The following is a 25,395-nucleotide window of genomic DNA, read 5'->3' on the forward strand; positions in this document are numbered from 1 at the left end:
CTATTTTTTCCAAGGGGTCGGTCACTCGACACAGCCGTTTTTATGTTAGGCGACTTGAAACGAACCGAGCTGTGCCGATGCTGTACCGAAAGTGCCGAACTGCAAGATTTGTTAAATTCGTTAAAATCTGATAGATCTGGCAACCGTGCGAGATGATTTTGACAACTGGCAGTGCTCCCATTTCATATGTAAAATTGAACCGGAGGTGTGTAAAGCCCTATAAATGTTATTTTTATAAGGCTTTAGAGGTGTGCCGTTTGCTATCTCTGCAGTGCCGGGGCACTATGTGCTGAGTGTCCGACCCCTTGATTTTTTCCCTTTCAATTGAAAAATTTTAAAAGCAAATGAAAAGTTGGAGGCTCGTTTGCAGACGTAGAACGATCGTAACTAAGTTACCCATGACTTGACGAACAATATTTGACAGCCGACTTTCGACGAAGGGTGTCATTTAAGAAAATTGTAATAGCCCATTGTGAAGTAAAACGTACACTCTTAAACAAATTAGCGGAGTTTATTTATAAGTTAAGTAAAACTGCACCTACTTTATTTTTTTTCTGAGAAAGGGGGAGATGTGTGGTATAAATATATCTGGGTGATATGGACTGACTTGTTTACATGTTACTAAGTAACACAACGAATATATTGTAGTCACAGCAACCACGTTTATTGATTCTACGCGTGGTGTGCAAGACATGAGGAGAATCGTCCTCTTTCATCATTGGACTGCTGACGAGGTAAGTTGTACGCTACTACCGGTATCAATTGGGTGGTCTTAGTCCATAGCGTAATTAGCGGTCACACACCATGGACCCCCGTTCGTTTGACTGTTTTTAATCTGAACACTTTTTATTTTAAACCCCGTTGGTTTGCACGACGTGCAAATTAAAAATGGTTCAAATGTCATTCTCAATATGACATCATTTGCTTATGCACACAATGCACATAAACACGATTTGTTTGCACTGGCCAAGCGTGTTTAATCTGTTTCACATTTCGTTTTCCCAACGATTATAATAGAAATCCGATCGGAGAATGAAATATTCGCTGCTTGCAACTGCCAATTAAATCAAACCATCAAAACAATAACAAAGAACAGGACGGCCAGTTCATACGAGTTTCAGCATATTTAGGGCGGTCAATTGTTCAAATTAAAAAGTAACCCCGTAAGTTTGCATGAGGAATCGTTCAAACGAACGGGGGTCCACTGTAATTAATAATTTAATTTCAAATTCAAAAAAATGGAACGCGTTTTTTTATTTTGCTATGGCGTCGTATATGCTATATTTTGAGTTTCGAATAACTTTAATTCGTATATACAAGCTAATTAAAAATACATGTCCGTTTTCTTTCGGGAAATGAACAGCCATCTTTTGATCCACAAGCACTCACTGTATGATCCGTTCCATCTGCATCTGCAGAACAGATAGTGAAAATACTTTACACCTGAAGCAGTCGATAATGTCGATAACTGTTGAATGTTGAATTGCGCAATTCTATAATCTGACAGTATGTGTGCTGTGAATCGAATGAAAGCTTGGTAGTATTTTCTAAAGCCACTTTAGGCCACTTTAGGGAGGCTAGTAAACGGCTGAATAATGCGTACCGTCGGTGCCTTGTGCACGTGTAGGCATAAAGTAGACCCTACAGTGGTTCATAGCCTAGTATTCAGCAACTCCTATTCCTACCTCCTCGTGGTACCAGCCGGGATACGAGCAACTTTGGTGGAGATCGGGTAACCAACCCCGGTGGAAGCCAAGGTCGTATGCGGACAGGAAAGGAGGGCTCTTTCGAGCTTCGTTGGGCCTACGGCGAAACAGGGGTTGGTGTAGCAGGCTTTGCAACCCGTCACCACGAAAAATACTAAAGCACGCAACGAAGAACAAATAAATTCTCACTGGAACAATCGGAATAGACCCACGCGACGAAAATGGACTATAGATTGGAAACTCGGGACGTGGAACTGCCGATCTCTCAATTTCCAAGGGAGCACTCGAGTGCTCTCCGACGTATTGAAGAGCCGCAAGTTCGACGTGGTAGCGCTGCAGGAGGTGTGCTGGAAGAGCTCAACGGTACGTACGTTCAGAGACAGACATACCATCTACCAGAGCTGCGGCAACACACACGAGCTGGGTACAGCTTTCATAGTGATGGGCGAGATGCGGAAACGGGTGATTGGGTGGTGGCCAATCAATCCTCGAATGTGCAGGTTGAGAATCTAGGGGCGATTCTTCAATATAAGCATCATGAACGTGCACAGCCTTCACCTCAGAAGTACCGATGACGACAAGGATGAATTCCACGCGCAGTTGGAGAGTGAATACGATCGCTGCCCAAAACATGATATCAAGATCGTCATCGGGGATTTCAATGCTCAGGTCGGCCAGGAGGAGGAATACAAACCGGTGATTGGAAGGTTCAGTGCACACCAGCGGACCAATGAAATGGGCCCAAGACTTATCGACTTTGCCGTCGCCAAGAATATGGCCATACGTAGTACCTTTTCCAGCACAGAATCCATCACAAGTACACCTGGTCACCAAATCAGACAGAATCAAAGATCGACCACGTTTTGATCGACAATCGGCACTTCTCAGACATTAACCGCTGGAAAGCCGATCAACGGCGAATAAACAGCCTAACTACCATAGTCCAGTAGTTATCTAAGAGCGTGCGTTAAGCACAATAAACATTAAATAAGACAATAAGACATTATCGACGTCAGATCCTATCGAAGCGCTAACGTTGACTCGGACCACTACCTAGTGATGGCTAAGATGCGCTCAAGACTCTCCGTTGTGAACAACATTCGGTACCGACGCCAGCCTCGGTTAGATCTCGCGCGGCTGAAGCAGCCAGACGTCGCCGCAAATTACGCGCATTCACTCGAAGCTGCGCTGCCGGAAGAGGACGAGCTGGCCGAAGCCTCTCTCGAGGACTGTTGGAACACTATCAAAACAGCCATCAGCAGGGTAGCGGAGAGCTCCATCGGGCATGTGGCCCGGAATCAGCGGAACGATTAGTTTGACGATGAGTGTAGGAGAGTGACGGATGAGGAGAACGCTGCGAGGGTGGCCAAGATGCGCAGTGCCACACGTCAGAACGTGGAAAGACACAGACAGAAGAATATGCAGCGAAACCAAATCTTTCGGGAGAAAAAGCGCTACCTGGAAGAGCAGTAATATGCAGAGTTGGAGCGGCTGCATCGTTCTCAGGAAACGCGAAAGTTCTACCAGAAACTGAACGGATCCCGCAAAGGCTTTGTGCCGCGAGCCGAAAAGTGTCGGGATAAGACTGGCAGTATTCTGACGAACGATCGTGGGGTGACCGATAGGTGGAAGCAGCACTTCGACGATCATCTGAATGGCGCCCAGACGGAGAACCATGGCGACGGGGAAAGCGATCTCGACGGTGCAACAAACGGGGAAGAGGTGCCAGCCCCAACGATAGGCGAAGTTAAGGAGGCCATCATGCAGCTAAAGAACAACAAGTCAGCTGGAAAAGATGGTATCGGAGCGGAGCTTATTAAAATGGGATCAGAAAAGCTGGCCGTTTGTCTGCACCGACTAATTGCTAAAATTTGGGAAACGGAACAGCTACCGGAGGAGTGGAAAGATGGAGTTATCTGCCCGATCTATAAAAAGGGCGACAAGTTGGACTGTGAGAACTATCGAGCGATCACCGTTCTCAATGCCGCCTATAAAGTGCTGTCCCAAATCATTTTCCGCCGTCTATCACCAATTGCGAATAGATTTGTGGGAACTTATCAAGCCGGCTACGTTGAAGGTCGGTCTACATCGGATCAAATATTTACACTGCGGCAAATCCTCCAAAAGGGCCGTGAATACAGAGTTCCCACGCATAATTTATTCGTTGACTTCAAAGTCGCATATGATACCATCGACCGGAAAGAGCTATGGAAAATCATGGACGAGAACAGCTTCCCCAGGAAGCTCATCAAACTGATTAAATCTACGAAGGATGGTACACAGTGCTGTGTTCGGATTTCGGGTGGATTGTCAAGTTCATTCGAATCACACAGAGGGTTCATTCGTCTGCTTTGCCGATGACATTGATATTATCGGCAGAACATCTGTGGCGGTGGCTGAACAGTACACCAGACTAAAGCGCGAAGCAGAAAAGATTGAGCAGTAGTATATTGATCGACGGCGATGAGTTTGAGGTAGTCGATGAATTTGTCTACCTTGGCTCACTGGTAACGGCGGACAATGATACCAGCCGTGAGATTCGGAGGCGTATTATCAGCGGAAGTCGTGCTTACTATGGGCTCCACAAGCAATTGCGGTTGTGCAGACTAAGTCCACGTACAAAGTGCACCCTGTACAAGGCGCTTATCAGACCGGTTGTTCTCTACGGGCATTCAACATGGACAATGCTCGAGGAGGACCTGCGAGTGCTCGGAGTTTTCGAACGACGAGTACTAAGAGCGATCTTCGGCGGCGTACAGGAAAACGGAGTATGGAGGCGGAGGATGAACCATGAACTCGCACAGCTCTATGGTGAACCCAGTATCCAGAAGGTGGTTAAAGCTGGAGGGATACGATGGGCAGGGCATGTTGCAAGAATGCCGGACAACTACCCTGCAAAGATGGTGTTCGCCTCAAATCCGGTAGGAACAAGACGACCAGGAGCACAGTGAGCAAGATGGTTAGACCAGGTGGAGCGAGATTTGGCGGAGAGTACTCGGTGTCGGAAGAATTGGAGAGCGGTAGCTCTCAACCGAGTTACATGGAGAAACTTTGTTCAACAGGCTTTGTCTTAGGACGGCAAGCCACCTAAGTAAGTAAGTAAAGCCACTTTAACATCCTTAGGCAGCTTTAAAGTAGCTTGAAAACTGTGAGCCGTATGAAAGCTTCTACTGGTTTATAAAGCCACTTTAACAGCTTTAAGCAGCTTTAAAACGATTTGATGTTTATGGCTGCTTAGAAGCGGATTGTTTAGCAGAAAAATCCGTTATTAAACTTGTTTATCAGCTTTTGGGAGAGAGCTGGTTTGAAAAACTTAAAGTAGCTTAAACATCGCTTTAAGAGCTTAGTTTATGCAGCTTTGGTGACCTTAAATCAACCAGTAAACAGCAATTGCTTTTGCAATTCAACTACAGTTGTTACTTGGAATATAAAAGCGTTTGATCAGTCTGAAATTGTTTCTTGGGATGGTTTTAGTTTAGTTTTTGAGCAAGTCACTACCCAGGTAACCGATAAGCATTAGCATAAGCAGTAAACCAATCGCTTATTGACATATCTGGCATTTTTTACTGTACGTTGCTGTATATGTGGCATAGCTGACGTAACTCGGCATCCAGAATTCTATCCTATAGATTCGTTTCATATAAATCAGTTCCGCCAGTGATATGTGGCACAAAAACTTGCTCTAAACATTAATATCATTTTCTTTCTCTCTTGCAGGCCCTCTCAAAAGACGCAAATGATGGAGAACATGATTAACAGTAGCAGTTCACCTGGCTCGCAAGCCTTTTTATCCCAGCAAAAGGTAGAAGACTATATAAACTCCCTACAGGTCGATCCATCCATCAAGGACATGATGTATCAGACGATGCTTAATCGTGGCTTTGGTTCAGTGTACGGGGAAAAACACCGTTCGGATACATTCAGCAATGGAACCGGAACCGGACCCAGACCGGTCATGCTCGTTCCAGCTTGCGCTGGCAACGGGGTAACCAATGTTAACTACTGAATCAAAATTACTGTTGAAACGCTTTTTTCTTAGCTTCCACAGATGCTACCGATGTACTCGACGCCACCTCCTCCGCCGGCAATGTATCCTCCTCCTATGATGCCACCACCTGGTGTTCACCAGTATCCACCGATGTATCCAGAAACTGCACTGATGGAGGCACACATGGCCCGTCTTAACCGCAAGCGCTCCACTCGAGCCAATTCAGAGCAGAATCTGGCTTTACCGGAAGAACTCCATCGGAGTCACTATCGACAGCAGCGCATTGACGATTCAAACCAACAACCGGAGAAGGCCTTCACGTACACAGGTCTAGATCGAGACATTGCTGATAGTTACTTGGCTAAGGAGGAGGAAAAACTGAACAGCAGTAGTGTCGTTAGCTCCAGCGGGCCTCCTAATCTACCGTCTCACCAGAGTCAACCAGAACAAAGCGATTCGACGCAAACGCCTCCTTTGACATACCATCATGATTTGATGTTGATCGATCATCGACATAACTTCGAACGGTACAATGATGTTCACATGTAGCCAGAATGAAAGCGAACGAGTATTCACTAGCCACGTAAGTATTGGAAAGAAAGCCCTAAACCTGCTCAAGTTGATTTTAATGCAACCTCCAAAATCATTATTGCTGCGTATTTCTTGTGTATAAAATGATGTACATTTTTATTGTGTTTTAAATATGAATGGTCAATTGAAGGAACGAAATCAGAAGTCCTCATCACTTTGATCTTGCTTAGCGCTGCGGTTTAGAGTGGAATTTTCCCTTGCCAATTTTGTTAAACTCTCGTCGTCTTCGTCATCATCGTCCGTGCGCAGCTCATCGATTACTAAAATAGAATAAAAATACTAAGTAACTCAATTATATCTAAATATCACTTAGAAATCCCTACGTCCGTTGCTGCCGTTCATTTCCAGATCACTTTCCGACTCAGCAGAGCTACCGAGAGAACTATCCAATGGTCCCAAATCATCGTTCATACTACCGATCACTCGAACTCGATCACGCCCACTCATCGGGGGAGCTCCTCCCTCACCATGTCTGCTGCGGAACCGTGTGGATCCGCGGTCTCGATTCAAGAGCTCGCTCCTTAGCACTCTTTTGTCCGACTTCAGTTTTACATCTTCTCGCTCATCGAAGTCATCTAAATCATCGTCGTTTTCATCATCCGAATCCATCAAGCCTTCAGGCAGAATTGTCAAGCTGTTATCCACCATTTTAGCAATCGGCGAAGTCGGTGTCGGGGTACGATTCTTGCTAATTAGCTGAGATTTTAAAGCGTCTACACAACGAATACGGATAATGTACTGCTCGTAGAGATTCTTCAACTCGATCTCGAGCTTTTCGAATTCTTCCAAATAAGCTGGTCTAACTTTCTGCAGGGCTTGCAAACGTTGTCTTGACCGCTCTAGCTCGGATGATTTACGTTGTATTTTAGAAAGTAGATTAGCATTTTCAGCTTTGAGACTCTCCAATGTTGCCCTGGAGCTGACAAGCTTCGACTCTAGTGTACTTATTGCGGATTTGATTACTTTTTCAACCGTTGCCAGCTCTAATGGGCGGCTAGATTGAATGGTACGAGTCTCTCTGTTCACCAGTTCTTTTCGGAGCAGATCGTACAGGGCTGCTCCTCTATTAGTTAGATCGGACGATAGCCCACGCACTTTTTTCAAATCATCTATTTTATCGGATAGATCGATCTCAACATGAGATTTTATTGATTCATCGTCCGCTCCGGTTACTTTTGGTGACGAAATTAATAGGGAAGTGACCTTGAGCAGCTCAGCGGATGCTGCTGCCGAGCTAGCATACAACTTACGTGGGTTCACCTTAATGTTGGATTTTGTCACTAAAAACTCTGTAGCCGAACGTACGAAAGCAATACGGTCCTGTTCACTGCGAGTGCCGCCTGCAAGCTGTAAGTTGGGATCCAGTCGACTGATAAGCCATGTCAGTATGTCCGAGTAGGCAACGAAACTCTCTGGTCCACCGAATGGGGTGTTCAATACCGAAATCGGAATGTTGTTGGGGTAGCCCAGAAGCTTTAGGTGTTCCGAGAGATCTGTGGAGTAGAAAAACATTTATTACCTACATCAGCGTTTCCGAAATGGAGGTTCGCGAACCCCCAGGTTTTGCCTAAAATTTGACTCGCAGCAAAATAGTATACGGTATTTCGCCAGCAGATTCGCGAACCAAAAAAAGTTGGAAACCTCTAATCTACATAGAAATTAACCAAGATAGTATTCCAAAGATTTCAACAACATGCTAATGTCAACCGATAACGATAAGATTTTCTTACGTGAAAATTTTTCGATCGCGGCTTCTATCCAGCTTTATACGATTTATAATGGCGATAATCCGTGTTCGTAATGTTTGAGCAGCATGCTAAAAATGCTGATCAGTATACTCATCTACTTTGGTAAAAACCTTGCATTCTCAGACTTGGATAACGACCCTGCCCTCTATCTAATCCAATTCAGATATCTAGCCTGGATCTAGAGGATTAAATTCCGGTCAATCCATGCAAAGCAAAACCAGCCGCGTTGGTCAGAAAGTAGAACGACCGACGTTGGCTTGAAAATATAAAACATTTTTGGAATGCACGGCCCGGCTTCTCCAAGGGTGCGCGCAACCAAATTGAAGTTAAACATATTAACATTTCCGCGTAGTTTTCGAAACTCCACGTTGGTTCTACAGTTAACCCACTGACGAACTGACATGACACTTAGAAGAAAATACTTTAAAAACCATCGTCCTACACATTTTGCTTGCACACTAGCACCCTCTGTTATGCATGTTGTGGAGTAGCTTGCATTTGCAGGGTTTTATGCTGCATTTAAGTCACCTTAAATGCTACTTAATTGCTACTTTGGCAAAATATACAGCTACTTTACTGCTAACCCTCTTATAATGCTGACAATGCTTGTTACCAGCTGATTACCGACAAGAAGATTTAAAATAGAATTTTGCATGCTAATTTACAACAGCTACGCATTCAAAATGCTAATATACAGCAGCGTGCTGTATAAAACGCCAGAAATGCTAATAAGCGATTGATTTACTGCTTATGGTAATGCTTATTGGCTACCTGGGTAGTGCCAAACTTTTGTATATTAGCAATCTTAATGGTTATAAAACGTATATTAACATTGTTGATGCATAGAAGCATTAACGTAAATCAGCATTAAAGAAAGAAGTATATGCGCATATAACGTGACAATATAATGCATTTAGTCAATTGCATTAAAACGAGCCGTAAGTGTTGATAAACGGCTTGTACTTGACTTCTTATTTTGCTATTCTACGGCCACTATTTGTGCCCTCTGACATCTGACGGTTGCCGTCTTTTTCTACCCTATTGGTAATGCAGGACAAGTAGCTATGATATGATATGAGAGGGAATATCACCAAGATTTAAGTACGACTAATTTCAACTCACTCAATCACGTCCGCTATGGTTTAGATAGCAAAGGTGCAAGGAAACGAATGAGGTTGCATGACTAATTCCCGGTTCGAGCCCTAGGTCTAGGTTGTAACATTATTCAGCACTTCATAAAATGGTTCTGTTTATCCTGCTTCCCTATGAGATGCAGCAAAAAAATAGCTTGCTTTTTTATTTTTTTAAATCCCGACTGAATCTATTTTTATTTTCCATAAAAGCAAACGATATGCCGTCGATACTTTCTCGATACGTCGATAATGTAGACAAAATGACGTTTCGAATAAGCCTCAAACAAACACTAATAATGTTTATTGAATGCTTGTGGCGTAGCATTTTAATAACTCGCTATTTCGCCTTTTTAGCATTATGTGAGTTCTACAGAAGTATATAAAGAAAAATAAGCTTTTAATCATAGTTCTGTATGCTTATACAATGTTGTTAAAGGACTAGTGTTTAGTGCTTACTGGTTGCTTGGGATTATTTAAATAATTTGAGTAACCTGGATTTTTTCCTCCAATTCTAGAACAAACTCAGAGAATTCTCTTTTGGAGTAGACACCCTGTATAAACTAAATTTGCAGAAATAGAGTGGGATTATTATTCAATTATTTTCGATAAAGTACTTCTAACACCTATCGTAACATTCTAAGAATGCGTTTATATATTTAGGTAAAATCTAAAAACGCACTTACCTCTAACATCTTTAAAAGACATAATTTTGTACAACTATTAAGGAATTGAAGTGAAGTTCACTTGTTAAATTCTAAATTAAAAAGTCATCATCAGCATGTTTGTCCTTGCGCGGCTGCCTTGGCAACCACTGTTTGTCGGATTTCGATTGACGTATTTTGCTCGGGAAACATAATTTCCTTTGTGTGAGTGCAAGACCGAAGGAACACCTGAAAGGCTCGCTCTATCTCTCCATCATTTTCCGCCTGCCAAAGTCAAACCCATCCGCGTAAACGAGAGGGCAAAGCTGCATGTGCGGAACGTGTAGAACTTACACCAAAGATTCACTCAGCAGGAGGGAAAGAGAGCGCTGCTAATTTCTGAAAAAGTAGCAAAAAGTAAAAAGAAACGTCAAATCAAAACATTGAAAATTTTCTCACTGAAACGGGTGGTCGCGGAATGAAATCAGTCGCTGCATGATACAAAACATTGTGTGCTTGTAAATTGTGTTTTTTGGGACCAATTTAGATGAAATCACTCCATCGGCTATGGGTGAATCGGTGCATGTTGAAATACAACCGGAAGTAACGTCTGCGAGTGGGTAATTTGAACTTTTAGCTGAATTTAATGTATAGTGAGTGAAGGTAGTGAAAATCATTTGTTGCTTCGAAGTTTCCACGATAAAGGTGGATATTCTGTGTTCCGCGGGTGCTATGTGTTTGTAGTCGCAGGTAGTGTAGTGTGTCCGTCAGAGGAAGGGGTGTTGAAAGGCAATATAGCACGGAGAGGCTGCTACTACTGGTGGCTTAGTGTTTTATTTTGTCTGTGCTTAGAGTGTGAGTAGGTTTCTAGTACAGGGTAGTTGCAGGGCGAGAACGACACAACGATCTTCAAGGATTCTTCAAGGACTACTTGGAACTAAGTGCAACCTGCTTTTCTATCGCTACTGCAGCAGCGCCCCGAAAGCCGTCACCGTCAAAGTGAAACAAAACTCGACACCATACTAAGCACTGCCGTCGCCGTATCAGTATCTGTAGTAGAGCGTCCCTGTCGGCTGGCGTCGGATGGAGTAAAACGTCAGCCGACCGACAAATGAGACGGCGAGGACTGCTGCGGATACTTCTTGCAAATTAGTGTCTTCCTCTATCTTGTTTGCTGCGGCGGAAATTGATACTGCGAGTTGGCTCTCGGTAGCAATAACACGTATACAGCGAGTTTGGAGTGGTTTCAGCGCGATGTGAAGGTAATTTTTACTGTATGGATTCGCCTGGTTGCAAACGACCCGATAACGAACTATTGGTAAACAGTGACGAGCTGATTATGTGGCTTTCATTAAGCCGAATATGAGTCGTAAACAATAACAGAAACTGTTTCAGGACTTAGAGCATTTGGAAAAATTTGGGGACTCGAAAATACAGACATTCTGTTACTATTTAAAAAAAAGTCCTATTTTGGCTGGGAGGTTTAACCTTTTCGAAGCTTTTGAAATATTGGAATTTCCATCAAATCTAACCACAACCCAAAACTAATAACCGTCAGAAGCAATGATACAATTAGACTTCAAGAAAAAAGCTTATCGTTGCGAACATCATGTGCCCCTTCTCTGTTTTCTTTGCTTGCAATCGTTATTTGTTTTGGTTTTGTTTGTTCAGCGAGTCATTGAAAAAATAAATAACGGTGTACAGCCACTATGAGGTTTGAATCCACTGAACCAGATTGGATTGAAAAGATGATGGATTTTGATTTTAGATTTCAGCTTGTTTCCCAAGAAATTTCCCCCTACGATAAAACTGAACCTTGTCGTGGTGTAGGGCTTTTTAACTAATCAGTAAATGAACAGCGGTCACGTTTACTTCTGAATGTGGGTATATATCAAAATACTTTTGTGATTTCAAGTGGGACTCGGGGTAAAAATTTACCAAATGTGATTGTTGCGTTGTTCAGAAAGTGCTTTTATTCCGCTTAAGAATAAGGCCAGCATGGGGATCTCTGACAATAGATGAAGTTTTCTGGGATTCATCCTTATTTATCACAACTGTCACAAATATCTCCGAAAAATGTCGGATTGATTGAGTTGGTCGGGGGCTTAGGGTTAGTAAGGGGATGTAAGCGGGATACCAGATCCGATTGGATGCCGAAGGACCACTCTGTAATGATTACGGGTAATAGCACTTCTTAGGTAGCAGATGGGAAAATTAGGTCAATTCGTGTCGCGTGTTCGAGTTTCGGCTAGGCGGTGCTGCTAGATAGAGTAGGATTTTTGCACTGGCCCCGTGGTTGTCCTGAGCTCTGATGGCCGTCCGCGGGCTCTGTCGATGGGAAGGGGTCGAGTCTTAAAGAGACGTTTAAGCCCAGAGCTTTACAGCACTTTGATCTCGAGGGTTGGAAGGCGGGCGAGTCTCTATATTTTGAAGCTTCTGTCGACTACCGCGAACGTCCAGCTTGTGCTGCGCTCAATTTACTTTGTATCGTGGGAATGCACTGTGAATACTAAGGGGATGAAAGATTAAATTTGCCCTGATAAGTTGATAACCACTAATGCTCCGAAATTTGTTTTACCTATTGGTTCATTTGTGGTTGTTTGTGTTGGAAAACTGAAAGCGGGCGCGCGGTTGAAGACCGGTGTCAGGCGGGGCTGACGAATTCTCCACTTCTTCACTATACCACATATTGCAACTCGAGTGGTACAAAAAGTCCAAAGCACATTTACAAATTCGATCTATTATTTTTCTTCTCATCATCATCATTATCATCATCATCGTCATCATCATCATTATATTTAAAATATGACATTCCGGCCTTTGGCGGAGAGATCTTAGAGTCAGGTCGTGGAGTCCGCGCAGGGCCGAAACGCCTCTGCCTTTGGGTATAGGCGTGACGGCTATGCTTGGGGCTCTACCTGTGTTTTAGTGGGCGCCAGTGCCTGTCTCGTCAGGTAGAACTGATGTTTGAGGTCTCCCTGACACTTTGTTGACAACACAAAAGGGCCCAGCGCAGAGTTTTATACGCTATTAAGCGACCAGTTGGATAACCCGAAAAAAAGGAAAAAAAAGCTTGTTTCCCAAGAAATTTCCTTGCACAAAATTATCTCTAAACGAAAGTGTTTTTCAATAGTGACAATGAAAAAATTAAAAATTAATTAAAGTTCAGAACTGTTCAAAATTTGCTTGTATCACATCCAGAATATCACTCAGTCCGTTAATTTTGAGTAAATCGAGGAAAGTGTACAAATACGTAAGACATGACTAAGTACCATATCAGTAAGATGATCCAATCTTCCTCAAATGACAACAATATTTTGCTTGTAACTTGTATTAAGCAAAAGAACAAAATGTTTCGCAAAACAAGAATTTATAGTTTTTCAGTTTCTTGTCTGACATACATCTCTGGCATGCATGAACAGTGATCAAAATGATGTCTGTGCTAGTAAAGCACTTCTTTTTCTTAGCAAATGCACTGTAGATGACAAAAAATAAAACATGACATTTGGTATTTGGTTTTCAATAGCACGTGGGTACTTCAAGATCAATAGTTTTCTTTATTGGAATTGTACAATATTTCTAGTCGTAGCACGCAGAATATACCATTTATTGATTTATTGCCATTCTGAAACAAATAAAAAATTTTGAAACGGTGGTTGTATAATTGATGGAGGGACAATAGGGGTAAGAAATGAAAATGTCCGCAAACTGAAGCGTGCGGAGATGAATTAACCCTTTATAAGGCCGTGGCAAAAATATTGCCACCAACGAAAATTATTTGTTTTGCGTCTATAATGACATCAATATAATTATAGAAGCAAAATAAAAAAATTTTTGTTGGTGGCAATATAGTTGCCACTGCCTTATAAAGGGTTAAAAGTATTACGTGATTATGTATTCGTAATCTGCCATTGAGTCAATGTACAGCCTGAATTCGTTAATTGGGCCACGACTGCACTCTAGCTGATTCGCTAATTGGGCCGACTGACAGTTGTTAGAAATTTCTAAACTCGAAAATTCCATACAATTTTGACATTCAAGTTGTCACATAGCCCAATTAGCGAACACCCAATTAACGAACCGCCCAATTAACGAACCACCAATTAACGAAACTTTGCTGTATTCCGCTGGATAAATCCAATCCGCTACAAAAGATTGCACCTCTTATCGATACGTCGTGTGTCCTCCAATTGGAAGGAAGGGGCGAAAGGGCAGACTTCTTGCCTTTCGATTTATGTTTCCTCATCGTGCCTTTTAAAGGACAATCCAATTACCGAGAAACTAGTGTATTTCTATCATGAGCGTTTTGGTCATGCCTATAGAGAGACGATCAAAAATTAAGTTAAACAACGCTTCTTGATCAACGGTCTCAGTTCTTTAATCTTCAAAGTAGAGAAAACTTTTTTGAGGTGTAGAGTTCCTAAAGGTCAACCCAAAATCCTCGAATGCGCTTCCAGTTCAGAGACTAGTTGCCTTTCGATCACATTTTCTCGTAGTCCTATTTGACACCAAGAAAATAAAAACTGCCGCTAAAGACGATCTTTAAGGATGTCGTAGTGGCCTTTTAGCCCAAAGTGCTTCTGGCATATAAAATAGACAACCAAAATGTTATTTTCTTTACTGTCTCTTCGTCATTCTATTATCGTTCTTTCTGTTCTATATTCGCCGTCCTTTTTTTGCTTATTTTGTCGTCTTTTAGATGCATTTTAAATGCCTTTTTGACGTTGTCTGTTATATTTCCTATTTTTGTTGATTTTTCGTCGTCCTTTTCCCATTGTTGACACTATTTGGCGTTTTTTTTGTCAGGTTTGGGTCATATTTTCGTCGTTTTTGTTTTGCATATTTTGTCGCGTTTTTGACGCTTTTTAAATGTCTTTTTATCGTGTTTTTTTTTGTTTGTTTTTGTCGCTGTTTTGGCGTCTTTTCGTCATCTTTATTATGTTTTCATGTTATTTCCGTCGCCCCTTTGCCCGTCCGTTTGTCCGTGATTACTTCGACGGCTTTTCGCGTTTTAGTCGTTATGTTTGTTGCTGTTTAGGTTTTTTTTGCTTCTTTTATTGTCATCTGTTCGTCGTCTTTGTCATCGTTTCGCCGTTTTTGACGTAGGACTACGTCTTTGTTTACTATACTGGGACTGGGTAGCACTTTGTGAAAACGAAAATAGAAGTGTAACGTTTGAATGAAAGATTTCAAATGTTAATAACTACTAAACTACTGAACGAAACAGTATAATTTATAAGTCGTTGGATAGATAAAATGACCAGCAATCTTATGAAGGGGGTAAGAGAGCAATTTTATGGAGGGCGTATGAGAGGGGTCTCCTATACAAATGAAACACAAATTTCCTCATCACTCGAGAACGAATTAAGCAAATGGAACCAAATTCGGCATGTGGGGATTTTGCAAACATGTGGGGGTTTTGCAGAAGGCAAACAGAAATTTTTGAGTATGTGCCATATTTTCTGCTATGTAACAAGCGGTAAGCTGTGAAAGTAAACTAGTGAAATCTTCTCATAGCAAAAGACAGTGAATCGACGCCTCTGACTCACGTGCCTATTGCCATTCATGTCAAAAGAGAAGGATATTTGAATGGCACGTCATATTTGCGATGAACGTGCTTTGGCTTTAACGTTATTTGTAACCAATGACTTTTAAAGACCACAAGCGAGTTAAAGTAAGATTATTGAACATGTCAAGCTACACATAATCATATTTAATCTGAGGGTTGGTCATTCATTACTATTTAAACCTTTATGATGCATTCAAGTGATTTTTAAAAGAAATCGCTATGTCTCAATGGTTGCAGGCATCGTACTTATGAACCCCCGTCCACGTATTTTCAAAGCCACCATTGCATTCAATGAAGAATTGAACCTAAATATTTCGCTATTCTCTTTTAAATATTTACTTAAACAATGGCAATTCCTCCTGTTTTCCTTCCCGTCCTCATCAGGTAAATGATGACACGGGCAAGATGGGCAAGGCACAAATCTTCCACATGATTGTGAGGAACGTGCTGCTCGAGCCAAAGATGCTGATACCTGATAAACAATGGCACTCACAGATTCTTATAAACATACATATGCCAGAAATGCAGTTTACATTAGTCTTTGAAATAATGATCTGATTTAGTCCTAGGTCACCCTTTCGTACAACTCTTAGGGTTGTATGCCTTGTAGTTTTTCGTTGTCTTTTTATTTATTTTTGCAAGTTCCTCGCCGTGCTGTTTGTTATCAAGAAAACAGAAAGCTACCCGAGTAAATAATTATAACAAACATATAACAAAAAAGTATCTCAATTAGATAGAAATAACAGAATTTGTTAGATTTTTGATCAGACAAAATAATGAGGCTAACAGAATTATTACAAGTTTTGTTCTTATATCAAAATTTGTTATAACTTTGTTACAGAGCAATTTCAGCTTGTTCCAGCTTGCAAACGGTTTGTCTCGACTATTTTTGATTGCAATGAAGTTTTGCTAATACATTACAATCACGCACCGAATCATTTTCCATGGAATAAATTTTTTCGTCGAGAGTAACTTTTAAAAAGAGCGTATTTCGAAACGAATTATTTTTTCTAAAAATTCTATCTCAAAAACTGGGTATTTATTTTATGAAAATGACGTCAAGGGAAAAATTGTAGTAAATTAAGTGTATTTTCAGTAAGCAATTACGCTTAAAGAAAAAGCTTTGCAAATACGTGATAAAATCATAAATTGAGAATTATCTCAAAACATGTCTTTTATTAAAGATTTTTTAAGCGAAAATAATGCTCTAAAATCTGGTAAAGAGCTCTTTCGGAATTTTTATAATCTTTGAAAAGTTTTTGTAAAGCTAAAATAAAATCGAATTCTACGCATAATATTGAACAAATTATGTCATATAAACGTTTTTCTTAGGTCGTTCTCAAATTATTGCACATTTAAAATCTAAAAATCATGCATTAGGGTAATTCTACGCCAAGTGTCTGAGATCTAATCGACCTTCACGGATTTGAACCAAATTTTGTCAGATTGTTTGTTTTAGGTCAGAATGTAAAAATCCTAAATTTGGTGCTGGTTGGTCCTCCCCACGATGATTGCGAGCAACAACTAGCAACATGTCGCATTCTACATGTTGCTAAAAAATTGTCTAATCTAAATGCACCTTAAGAAACATACTCGATGCAGTAACAAGCCGCTCCTGTTAAGTTACGCTTGGGGAACCTCATGCAGTTTATTACTAGAAATTAAAGAACGTATTGACAGAAGTCTTTGTTTAAAAAATCTAGAGTTATTTTTGAATGTCATTGTAGAATTTCATATATGAGAGAACCAGTTTTTTTTAGTTAATAGCATGTAGTAGGAGAATGTCTCGTTTACTCACGCTTATATTTTATTGGTAGATGCTTGGAACTGAACATAACTGACTGAGCAAAATAACATATAAAATATGGATGGACGATCAAATAAAATCTTATCTTTTATATTCTCGATTTATGTATGTTTACAAAGTTCAAAAGTAGTTAAAATTTTTCCAAACCTTTACCAACAAAACAAAAAAATTGTCTAAATAAATCGCATAATTACTGAGAAATAGTTTCTTCCATGCATCATTTATTTATTTATTTATTTATTTATTTATTTACTTTTTAATGGGGCTTTCAACCGTACACATCATTTAAATAATTAAGTTCATGGTTGTTTTTAATCTTTTCTGTGGTTGAATCCTGCTAATATGAGCAGAAAAGTCTACAGACTGGAGAACTGAAACATAGGAGTCATTGCAAAAAATCTTAATGGCATTATTTTCTTAAATGGTCGGTGTTAAATCAGACCGGACCAAGTCGCAAAATTTTAAAAAATACGTTAATGACAGCAAACGATTGAGAATTTCCTAAACTACATTTTACTCTAATCAGATTACATAAATGTGGCAAACAGCCAAAGATATGAAATGATTTCGAATGATTGACAGCTTTAAACTACATAGCAGCAGCAAAATTTGAACGCGTTTTCGAGTATTGTCAGTTGGTTCGGTCTGTTAAGTCAGACATATAACATATAATGTCATTTTTAAGTCAAACCGACAAAACTCTTCAAGAAAAACGCGGTCAAGGTTTGTTGCTCTGTATGGTTAATACCTATCAATCGTTCGAAATCATCTGATAACTATGGCTGTTTGCAACATTTATGATAATCTGATTAAAGTAAAATGCAGCTTAGAAAATTGTTGATCACAAGCTGTCATTAACTCATTTTTTTGAATTTGCGACTTGGTCCAGTTTGATTTAACAACGATCATATTTGATGGCAATTCGTGAAACATTCTTAAAGTGGCGCAATACTGATAAAACGGATTCGATTTCTTCGTCTTCTTGATATCGCCTTTGGATCGAACGCTTATTTTCTATTTATAGACAGCTCGAAGCGAAAACTGACAACCCTGTATGAGCTATCGGCTAAATCATATAAGCATTTAATCTTTCTTCATTCAAGAGTAGTTCTGGCACAGAGGTTAAGACTATTGCATTCTGTGCGATGTGTCGTGAGTTCAATCCCGGTCGAGGCCGGAAGGATTTTTGAAAATGTATGAAAGTTTTTTTCTGTGCGTGCTATTTGTGAATGTTCCTGATAAAAAGTTGTACTATTTTTGGCAATTTAGCCGAAATAAAATGTCGATATTGCAGATGAAGGCAAAGAAGTTTTTGTTATATTTTAACAAAATTATAACAAAACCTGTTACAAATATCATAACAAATTTTGATATAATTTTGTTCAAAATATAACAAATTTTGTTACATTTTTGCTACTGCTGCTAAGAAGTTCTGATAGAATTTTTGATATTTTAACTACTAACGAGAACAAAATTATAGCAAATCATGTTAGAAATACCGTCATAACAAAATATCATGATTTGTTATAATTTTGCTATGTTTGTCTGATCGGGTATCGTTTTGTTGTCTTTTCGGTTCTCTTTCGTTTATATTTGCCATCTCTTCATTGTCATTTTTGTCATTTTTTGAAGCTTGTTTTTTATTATATTGTTTTTTCCTGCTTACCGTCTCTTGATCGCCTTTTCTACATCTATTTATAGTTACTTTGTCGTTTTGTATTGCCTTTTTCGCCATTTTTTATGACTGCTCTGGCGAGTTTTTATCGTATTTTTGCTGTAATTTGTCTTTTTCTTGTATATTCACCTCCTCTTTGTCGTCTTTTTATTATGTTATTGTTGTCTTTTCGATACCTTTTCGCCGTCTTTCTGTCATCTCATTATTGTCTACTTTTTGTATGCGTTGTCTTTTTGTCATTTCTCTGCCATTTTTTGTCTTCTTTTCATGGTCTTTTTGCCATCATTTCAACATATTTTTGTCTGTTTGTCGTTTTTTGAAATCTGCTTTTGACATTTTTTTTGATCTTTTTTTCGTTGGATTTTTATTTTCACCCAAGTGAAAATAAAATTCAGTTTCAAGTGTCAAATACTTTTAAACGTCTTTTTATCGTGTTTTTTGTTGTCACTGTCGTATTTTGCCATGTTCTTTTTTCGCTGTTTTGGTTTATTTTCGTCTTCTGCTTGGTGTTTTTCGAACACTTTTCGCCACCTTTTTGTCATATTTTTGTCTCTTTTCATTTTCGTCATTTTGTTGTCTTTTACTATCATTTCATCCACGTTTGTAACATGTTTCGTCGTCTTTGTGAGGTTTTTTAGTCCTTTTTTGTCGTTTGTTATTTTTGTCACTATTTCGGTGTCTTTGCATAACATTTTCATATTGTTTCCGTCGTTTTTTATTTCTTTCCCTCAGAAGAACTCTATAAGAAACTTTCATTACTATTCACTTGTATGTAGTGTACTTGTGGGTTTTTTGGTACTGAATAAAATTTTTAACCATTTCATTTCCGTGAAGTTTATGAAAATCCGTAGATAGGAGCACTTGATCCGTAGAAAATTCCTCAATCTACCGAACTACGGATAAATCCGTAGATTTGGGATCACTGCTACTGACGCGTTTTTTGAAAATTTTATAGAGTCTGCAACTAAACCTCTTTTGATGTATGGCCACAAGTGAGATTCCAGCGTTTGAGTGTATATTAATGGTGCATTAAATATTTGCACCGTTTCAAAGCTTTATTTCAGTAGCAAACAACCGCACAGATCTACTTCCATAGTTTTACAGCAGCATCTTATCGCTCGTTTGCACAAAACCCTTTCTGGTTTAGCTTGGCTTACAATCGGTCATCCTTATGCACCGTGACGTTTACCGTCCTACCAGCTACTATGCTTTAGCAACCCAACCTGCTGTTTTATATCATTTTCGTGTTCTACAGCACACGATATCATCGGTATCCATCTCGTCGGTCGTCTGTTACCGGCACCCGCTCTCTGTGTCTACGATTTGTCATAACCAATTTACAGGTAGTTGCAACAACTATTATTAGGCTGAGAGGAAACAGAATCGAATCGGTCGCGTTAAACGACGCAAGGGAAACGGGGGGAGTATTGCAGGCTTGGCGGGGAAAGATGTAGTAAGATCGTCGAGCGGCGTGAGCTTTCGAATTCGATTTTCTGCTTCGCTTGTCGCCCTCGACGATCCGACATCAGGAGACCGGGCTAATAGACTAGATGGGGAGGGGTGGGGAGGCAACGGGGTAGGTTTGGAAGTAAGTGACAGAGAACGTCCGTAATGGATTGGGGAAAAGGGTGCGGTAAATGAAGTCGTTTTTAATATTATATGTCGGGTATTTATCTTGTGCGCGCGAGAATTTCAGCCCGACTCATTGGTGAGCTCTCGTGACAAGATTTATGATTAACTTTACACAGAGTATCTACTCTCGGCGAGAGGCTGCGCTGTCGGTGCCCGTTCTGAGTACTTACTTTTATGTCAAGTTGACTACCCCTTGCCGACCGCGTTCACATGCTCACTGCATGCCACCTTTGAGGGACACTCCTGCGCTCTACCGAGTGTAAACTGAAATGTGAGTAATTGGATTAAAATTGATAAGACGACCGCACAGGCGACACAATTGCAGATTGGTACGGCCAGGAATAGGCCCGACCGAAAATAGACTTGACGCTCATTGATTTATACATTCAATGATCGTCGTTGTTTCGCCTCAGCCTTGCCGCAGGGACAGACAGGTTTGTCGTGGCTTTGATTGTGATTGTCACCGAAATGTGATGTATCGGTATATTGTTGGAGGAAATTAATTTTCGTTTTCTAGCGTCTATAGCTGCTGATATCGAATTATCATTTGGGGTTGTTTTATTTGTAAGATTGCCAGAGGATACTTCTGATTATAGCAAACTCCCAAGAAAAACGGCATACTTGAATTCTTGATGTAAACTTAATTAAATTGTCTACGTACGTTTCTTGTCATTTGTTTCTATTGCCAAATTAATCATTACATACAATTTTACAAATAATTATTCATTAGTACAGTTCTACCATCTGCAACTAATATTTTCAATCTGAACATGTACATTTTTAAAAGAGTATATTAAGGTGAAACTATCGATGACTGCTAACATCGATTCTACCAATTTCAATAGCAGTTTTTTTGTTTGAAACAAAAATTCTGTTCATGAAAATATATTCGCTGTGTTCAGATTGGCAAGAAGAAATTTTTTATTTTCAGTTTTTACATTTTTACAAACAGAACCCCACGTTTGGGTCCAAAAACTGCTTCCGAAATTGGGCTCTGCGACGAAAAGTTAATGATTGCTAATTTCCCACTAAGCAGTTAAATTCTGTTTATACTCAAGACTGCAGTTTCAATAATAAAATCCGCATCATTAGGTGTGCAAAACGTAATAAAGAAGACAGCACGATAATCGTGGGTTGATCGCTATCAAAGATACACCATTTACGCTTTGTGGCTTAGTTATAAATGAGCATCGTTGCCCTAATTTAAAAACGTAAGTAGAGGTGAATCGAGGACGACTTTAAAAAATGGAGCAAAAATTTGCTAAAAAGTACTTTAATAAAACCCACTAGGACAAAGAATTTAAATTCTTGTGGCGATAAAAACCACAGAGAGCTATTGGTATCTAGTCTTAAACCAGACCAGAAGATATTAACTAATCGATAAGTAACTTGAAGCTATAGGTATTGTGGCTATTTCCACAAAAATGGGGTTTGGTGACCATTACGCGATATATTATCACCAACTGTTGCAATGCGATCTTCAATTGCTGTCGATAATATTTAGACCTCCTTCCTCACATTAAAAACGACAACAGCGTGCCAGCTCCTGAGATTCCTCTTCGGGAGCTCCCGAAGAGCTCCGACGATTTCCGATTTCAGCTGAAGAATAAAAGAGCCGCCGGAACGGACCGACACCCGATCGAACTCTACGAAAACGACAAAGAACCACTAGCAACGGCACCGCACTGGGCAATTTGAAGGATTTGAGAAAAGGAGAAACTACCGGAGGAGTGGATGGGAGGTGTGGTTTGTCCTATCCATAAAAAGGGCGATCGACTCAGCTTTTGTTACGTCGTCCATCCTCAATAGCAAGAGAATTCGCAGGGCAGTATAAGACGGGCTTTATGGGACCCGTGCTACTACGGATCAAATTTACACTATCCGATAAACCATCCAGAAATGTCGGGTGTACAACGTGCCGACGGATTATATTTACGTGAATTTCAGGGCAGCATATGATACGGTTGAACGCAAACAGTTACAACAGATAATGCATGAAAACGGGTTTCCGGACGAACTGATGCGGCGGATCAAAGCTACCCTTTAACTCGCGCAGAAAGTTGTGGCCAGGAAATGAATTGTCCTCTATGTTATTCAACATCGCTATTGAAGGTGTGATCCGGTGAGTGGGTATGGAAACAAGAGGAAGGATCGTCAGTAAGGGTAGACCTCTGGTCACCGCCGACACCGCTAATGCAACGATCCTATTGACTGTAGCAACACTACTCAGCCGAGATTCGATTACACGGCGACTGGCTTGTTTACCACCTCGCGCTCGTTTGTGACCCTTACGGGCAGGGATGATTCCTCCTCAGAAGAAAAAAAAGAAGAGAAAAATTCAAACTGTGCTCAGTCTTCAACGCGATTTATTCTGCTCCGTTACATTTTAACTTTTCTCTTTCTTGCTGGACGCAGTTGTATGAGCAACCGCACACTGTGCTACTCATTGAGGAGCAACAGAGTGTTAATACACTTTGAATACGTTGATGCAATGCGCTAACGTATGACAACTACGGGTAGTTTTAACATGGGTAGTGCGTTGATAAAAAACGACGATTGTAAATAGCGGTCATTGCCATCAGAAAAATATTAATCCATTAATGCTGTTGAATCATGATTCTTGCATTTAGTATATTCAGTTGAGTGTGGCTGCCCGTGAACGCAACTGCATCATATGGTTAGACATGTCACAACGGCAACAGTGCAAAAATGTTATTTAGATATGACAACATTGGAATTCCTATGCACTTGCTTCTTGACGCGCACTTACAGGAAAGTCCCATTATAAACAAAGGTAATTCTCCGCTAAGATTCAAAATTTAACGAGGTTTGATTGCCTTGACGCCTCTGAGTCTATAGTTTCTGTATGCACACCGGTTATTTCGTTTTCACGCTTACTGCTGTAGCTACCGAGAGGACCGAGAGCGAAACCGAAAGTTTCTCATTTAAAGAGCGCATTAAGAAGTTTTTCTGCGCGTCAGTTTTTCTCTTTATGTTTAGGCTGTTTCTCATTGTGTGGATTTATTTCTCATTTCTGACAGCAGTTCTGCTCATTGTGTTAAACAAAAAAAGTTGCACTTTTTGCACAATGAGTGAGAAAATAACAAACCTGCTTACGGGTTTGGTACAGTGATCTAAAAGCAGCATTCGACCGTGTTGATCGCCAACTACTGTTGGCTAAAATCCGTTGCTTGAGTGCTTGTTCACATTTCGTTGGATGGTTAAAGTCTTATCTGGTGAATCGCAAACTAAATATTAAGCTGGGTTTGTTTCGGTCCTAAAGCTAAAGCTAAAGCTACCTCAAGGAAGCAACTTGGGATCCCTACTGTTCTCAATATTTTTTAAAGATATTTATTTGCTTATACCTCATGCTTGTGAACTTGTGTATGCTGATGATCTGAAGACCTTTATCATCGTTAAATCAACAGAAGATGGTCAAGCATTGCAGCGGTTAGTGAAGCTGTTCGAGGACTGGTGTTGCTGGAATCAACTAGTAATTAGTATTCTGAAATGTTGTGTTATTTCCTTCACACACAAGAAATCGGTTATTGAATGGGATTACAAAATCGGCAGCTGCTCTTTTGAAATAGTGAAAGTGGTTAAAGATCTTGGAGTCTTGTTGGATTCGCAGTTTTCATTCAGAGATCATTACTCGAGCATCATTGCCAAAGCTAACCGAAACTTAGGCTTCATCAAAAGAGCCGCCAGCGGTTTCGGCGATCCAGTAGTGCAAGCTGACGGATAAAAAGAATTGCGGCTATCCAATCACGGTTCGTAAGATTTCCTTTAAGACTGCTTCCATGCCACCGTATAAGGATCGCTGCCGTTGACTCAGAATGGAGACCTTACAGCGTCGTCGCAACTCATTTAGAGCTTTATTTGCGGCTAAACTGTTGCTGGGAAACATTGATTTATCGCAACTTCTAGAGCAGATTAGTTTGAACGTGCCAGCTGTATTCCTGAGATCCAGTAGATTCTTGAGACTGAATTCCAGACGGACGGACTACGGTAAAAATGATCCTGTTCATGCTCATGTCATTAACTTAGAATAGGGTAACTGATCTTGGTTCGTATCACCCTTATTCTTTTTCATGGTATCCTAACAGTGATTTGCAGTTTTCTACAAAACTACAACCATTTTCAACAAAAATTTTGTATTTGTGGAAAGAACCACTACAGACGATTCTATTTCTGGACTTTGAACAATATTTTGATATCTACTTGATTTGACTTTTAATAACAGCGAAATTATGATCTTGGTTCGTACCATACTGGTCTTCGTTCGTATCATAATTTCCAAAGGATATTTTATTACGGTGTTACACGGAAAAAATACTTCTCAAATGACCTAGTGTACATTGTTAGTCACACCTAGTGCATCATAAAAACACATTTTAAATCTTCCTAACACTCTCAAAATTTCAAGTTATTTCCAAGTAGTTTAGCATTTTCCAAGCAATCTTAAGTTTTTTATATATTTTTGGAAAGTTTCTAGCACAAGCTTTCTGGATATATTGCTGTTGCAGTTAAAACCCGTAATAATCGACGTGCGATATTCGGTTTTATTCTTGTTCTGTGTGTCGCAACTACGTCGCAGGTGGTGCGCTGTATAGCGCATCAATGTGCGAACACAGCGCGCCACATGCGAAATAGTTGCGACACATAGAACAAGAATAAAACCGAATGTCGCACGTCGATTATGACGGTTTTCAACTGCAACAGTAATATACACATTCACGATACCCAAGTAACCATAAGCATTAATCCAAAACCGTATATTGGAAATAATTCTGCATTCCTAGAGCCAAACTTTTGTATATTAGCAACTTAAATGCTTATAAAATGTATATTTAATGTTGATGTATAGAAGCATTACGTAAATCAGCACTAAAGAATGCAATATAT

At 40.2% G+C, this 25,395-nt stretch overlaps 3 protein-coding genes across 6 annotated transcripts in view; 2 read left to right on the plus strand and 1 right to left on the minus strand.

The window, feature by feature from the left end:
* Positions 1–6,346, plus strand: part of LOC128740124 (uncharacterized) — a 68,045-nt gene extending 61,699 nt beyond the window's left edge. For all 4 annotated transcript variants that reach the window (XM_053835643.1, XM_053835639.1, XM_053835649.1 and 1 more), the window contains 2 exons: positions 5,424–5,691; positions 5,746–6,346. In XM_053835643.1, coding sequence (XP_053691618.1) covers positions 5,424–5,691; positions 5,746–6,243 — 766 coding nt within the window. In that variant the 3' untranslated portion in view covers positions 6,244–6,346. The remainder of the gene's footprint in view (positions 1–5,423; positions 5,692–5,745) is intronic.
* Positions 6,347–6,423: 77 nt separating this feature from the next.
* On the minus strand, positions 6,424–9,871 carry LOC128732531 (clusterin-associated protein 1). The gene is made up of 3 exons (XM_053825797.1): positions 9,850–9,871; positions 6,609–7,778; positions 6,424–6,545 (listed from the first exon to the last, which is right to left on the minus strand). The coding sequence occupies exons 1-3, from the start codon at positions 9,869–9,871 to the stop codon at positions 6,424–6,426; spliced, it is 1,314 nt and encodes a 437-aa protein (XP_053681772.1).
* Positions 9,872–10,300: 429 nt separating this feature from the next.
* The window catches only part of LOC128733152 (adenylate cyclase type 9), an 81,501-nt gene continuing 66,406 nt past the window's right edge, over positions 10,301–25,395 (plus strand). The window contains exon 1 of the mRNA XM_053826788.1: positions 10,301–11,069. The gene's annotated coding sequence lies outside the window, so the exon portion shown is untranslated. The remainder of the gene's footprint in view (positions 11,070–25,395) is intronic.

Source organism: Sabethes cyaneus, chromosome 1, assembly GCF_943734655.1.
Source record: "Sabethes cyaneus chromosome 1, idSabCyanKW18_F2, whole genome shotgun sequence".
Taxonomy (NCBI): Eukaryota; Metazoa; Arthropoda; class Insecta; order Diptera; family Culicidae; genus Sabethes; species Sabethes cyaneus.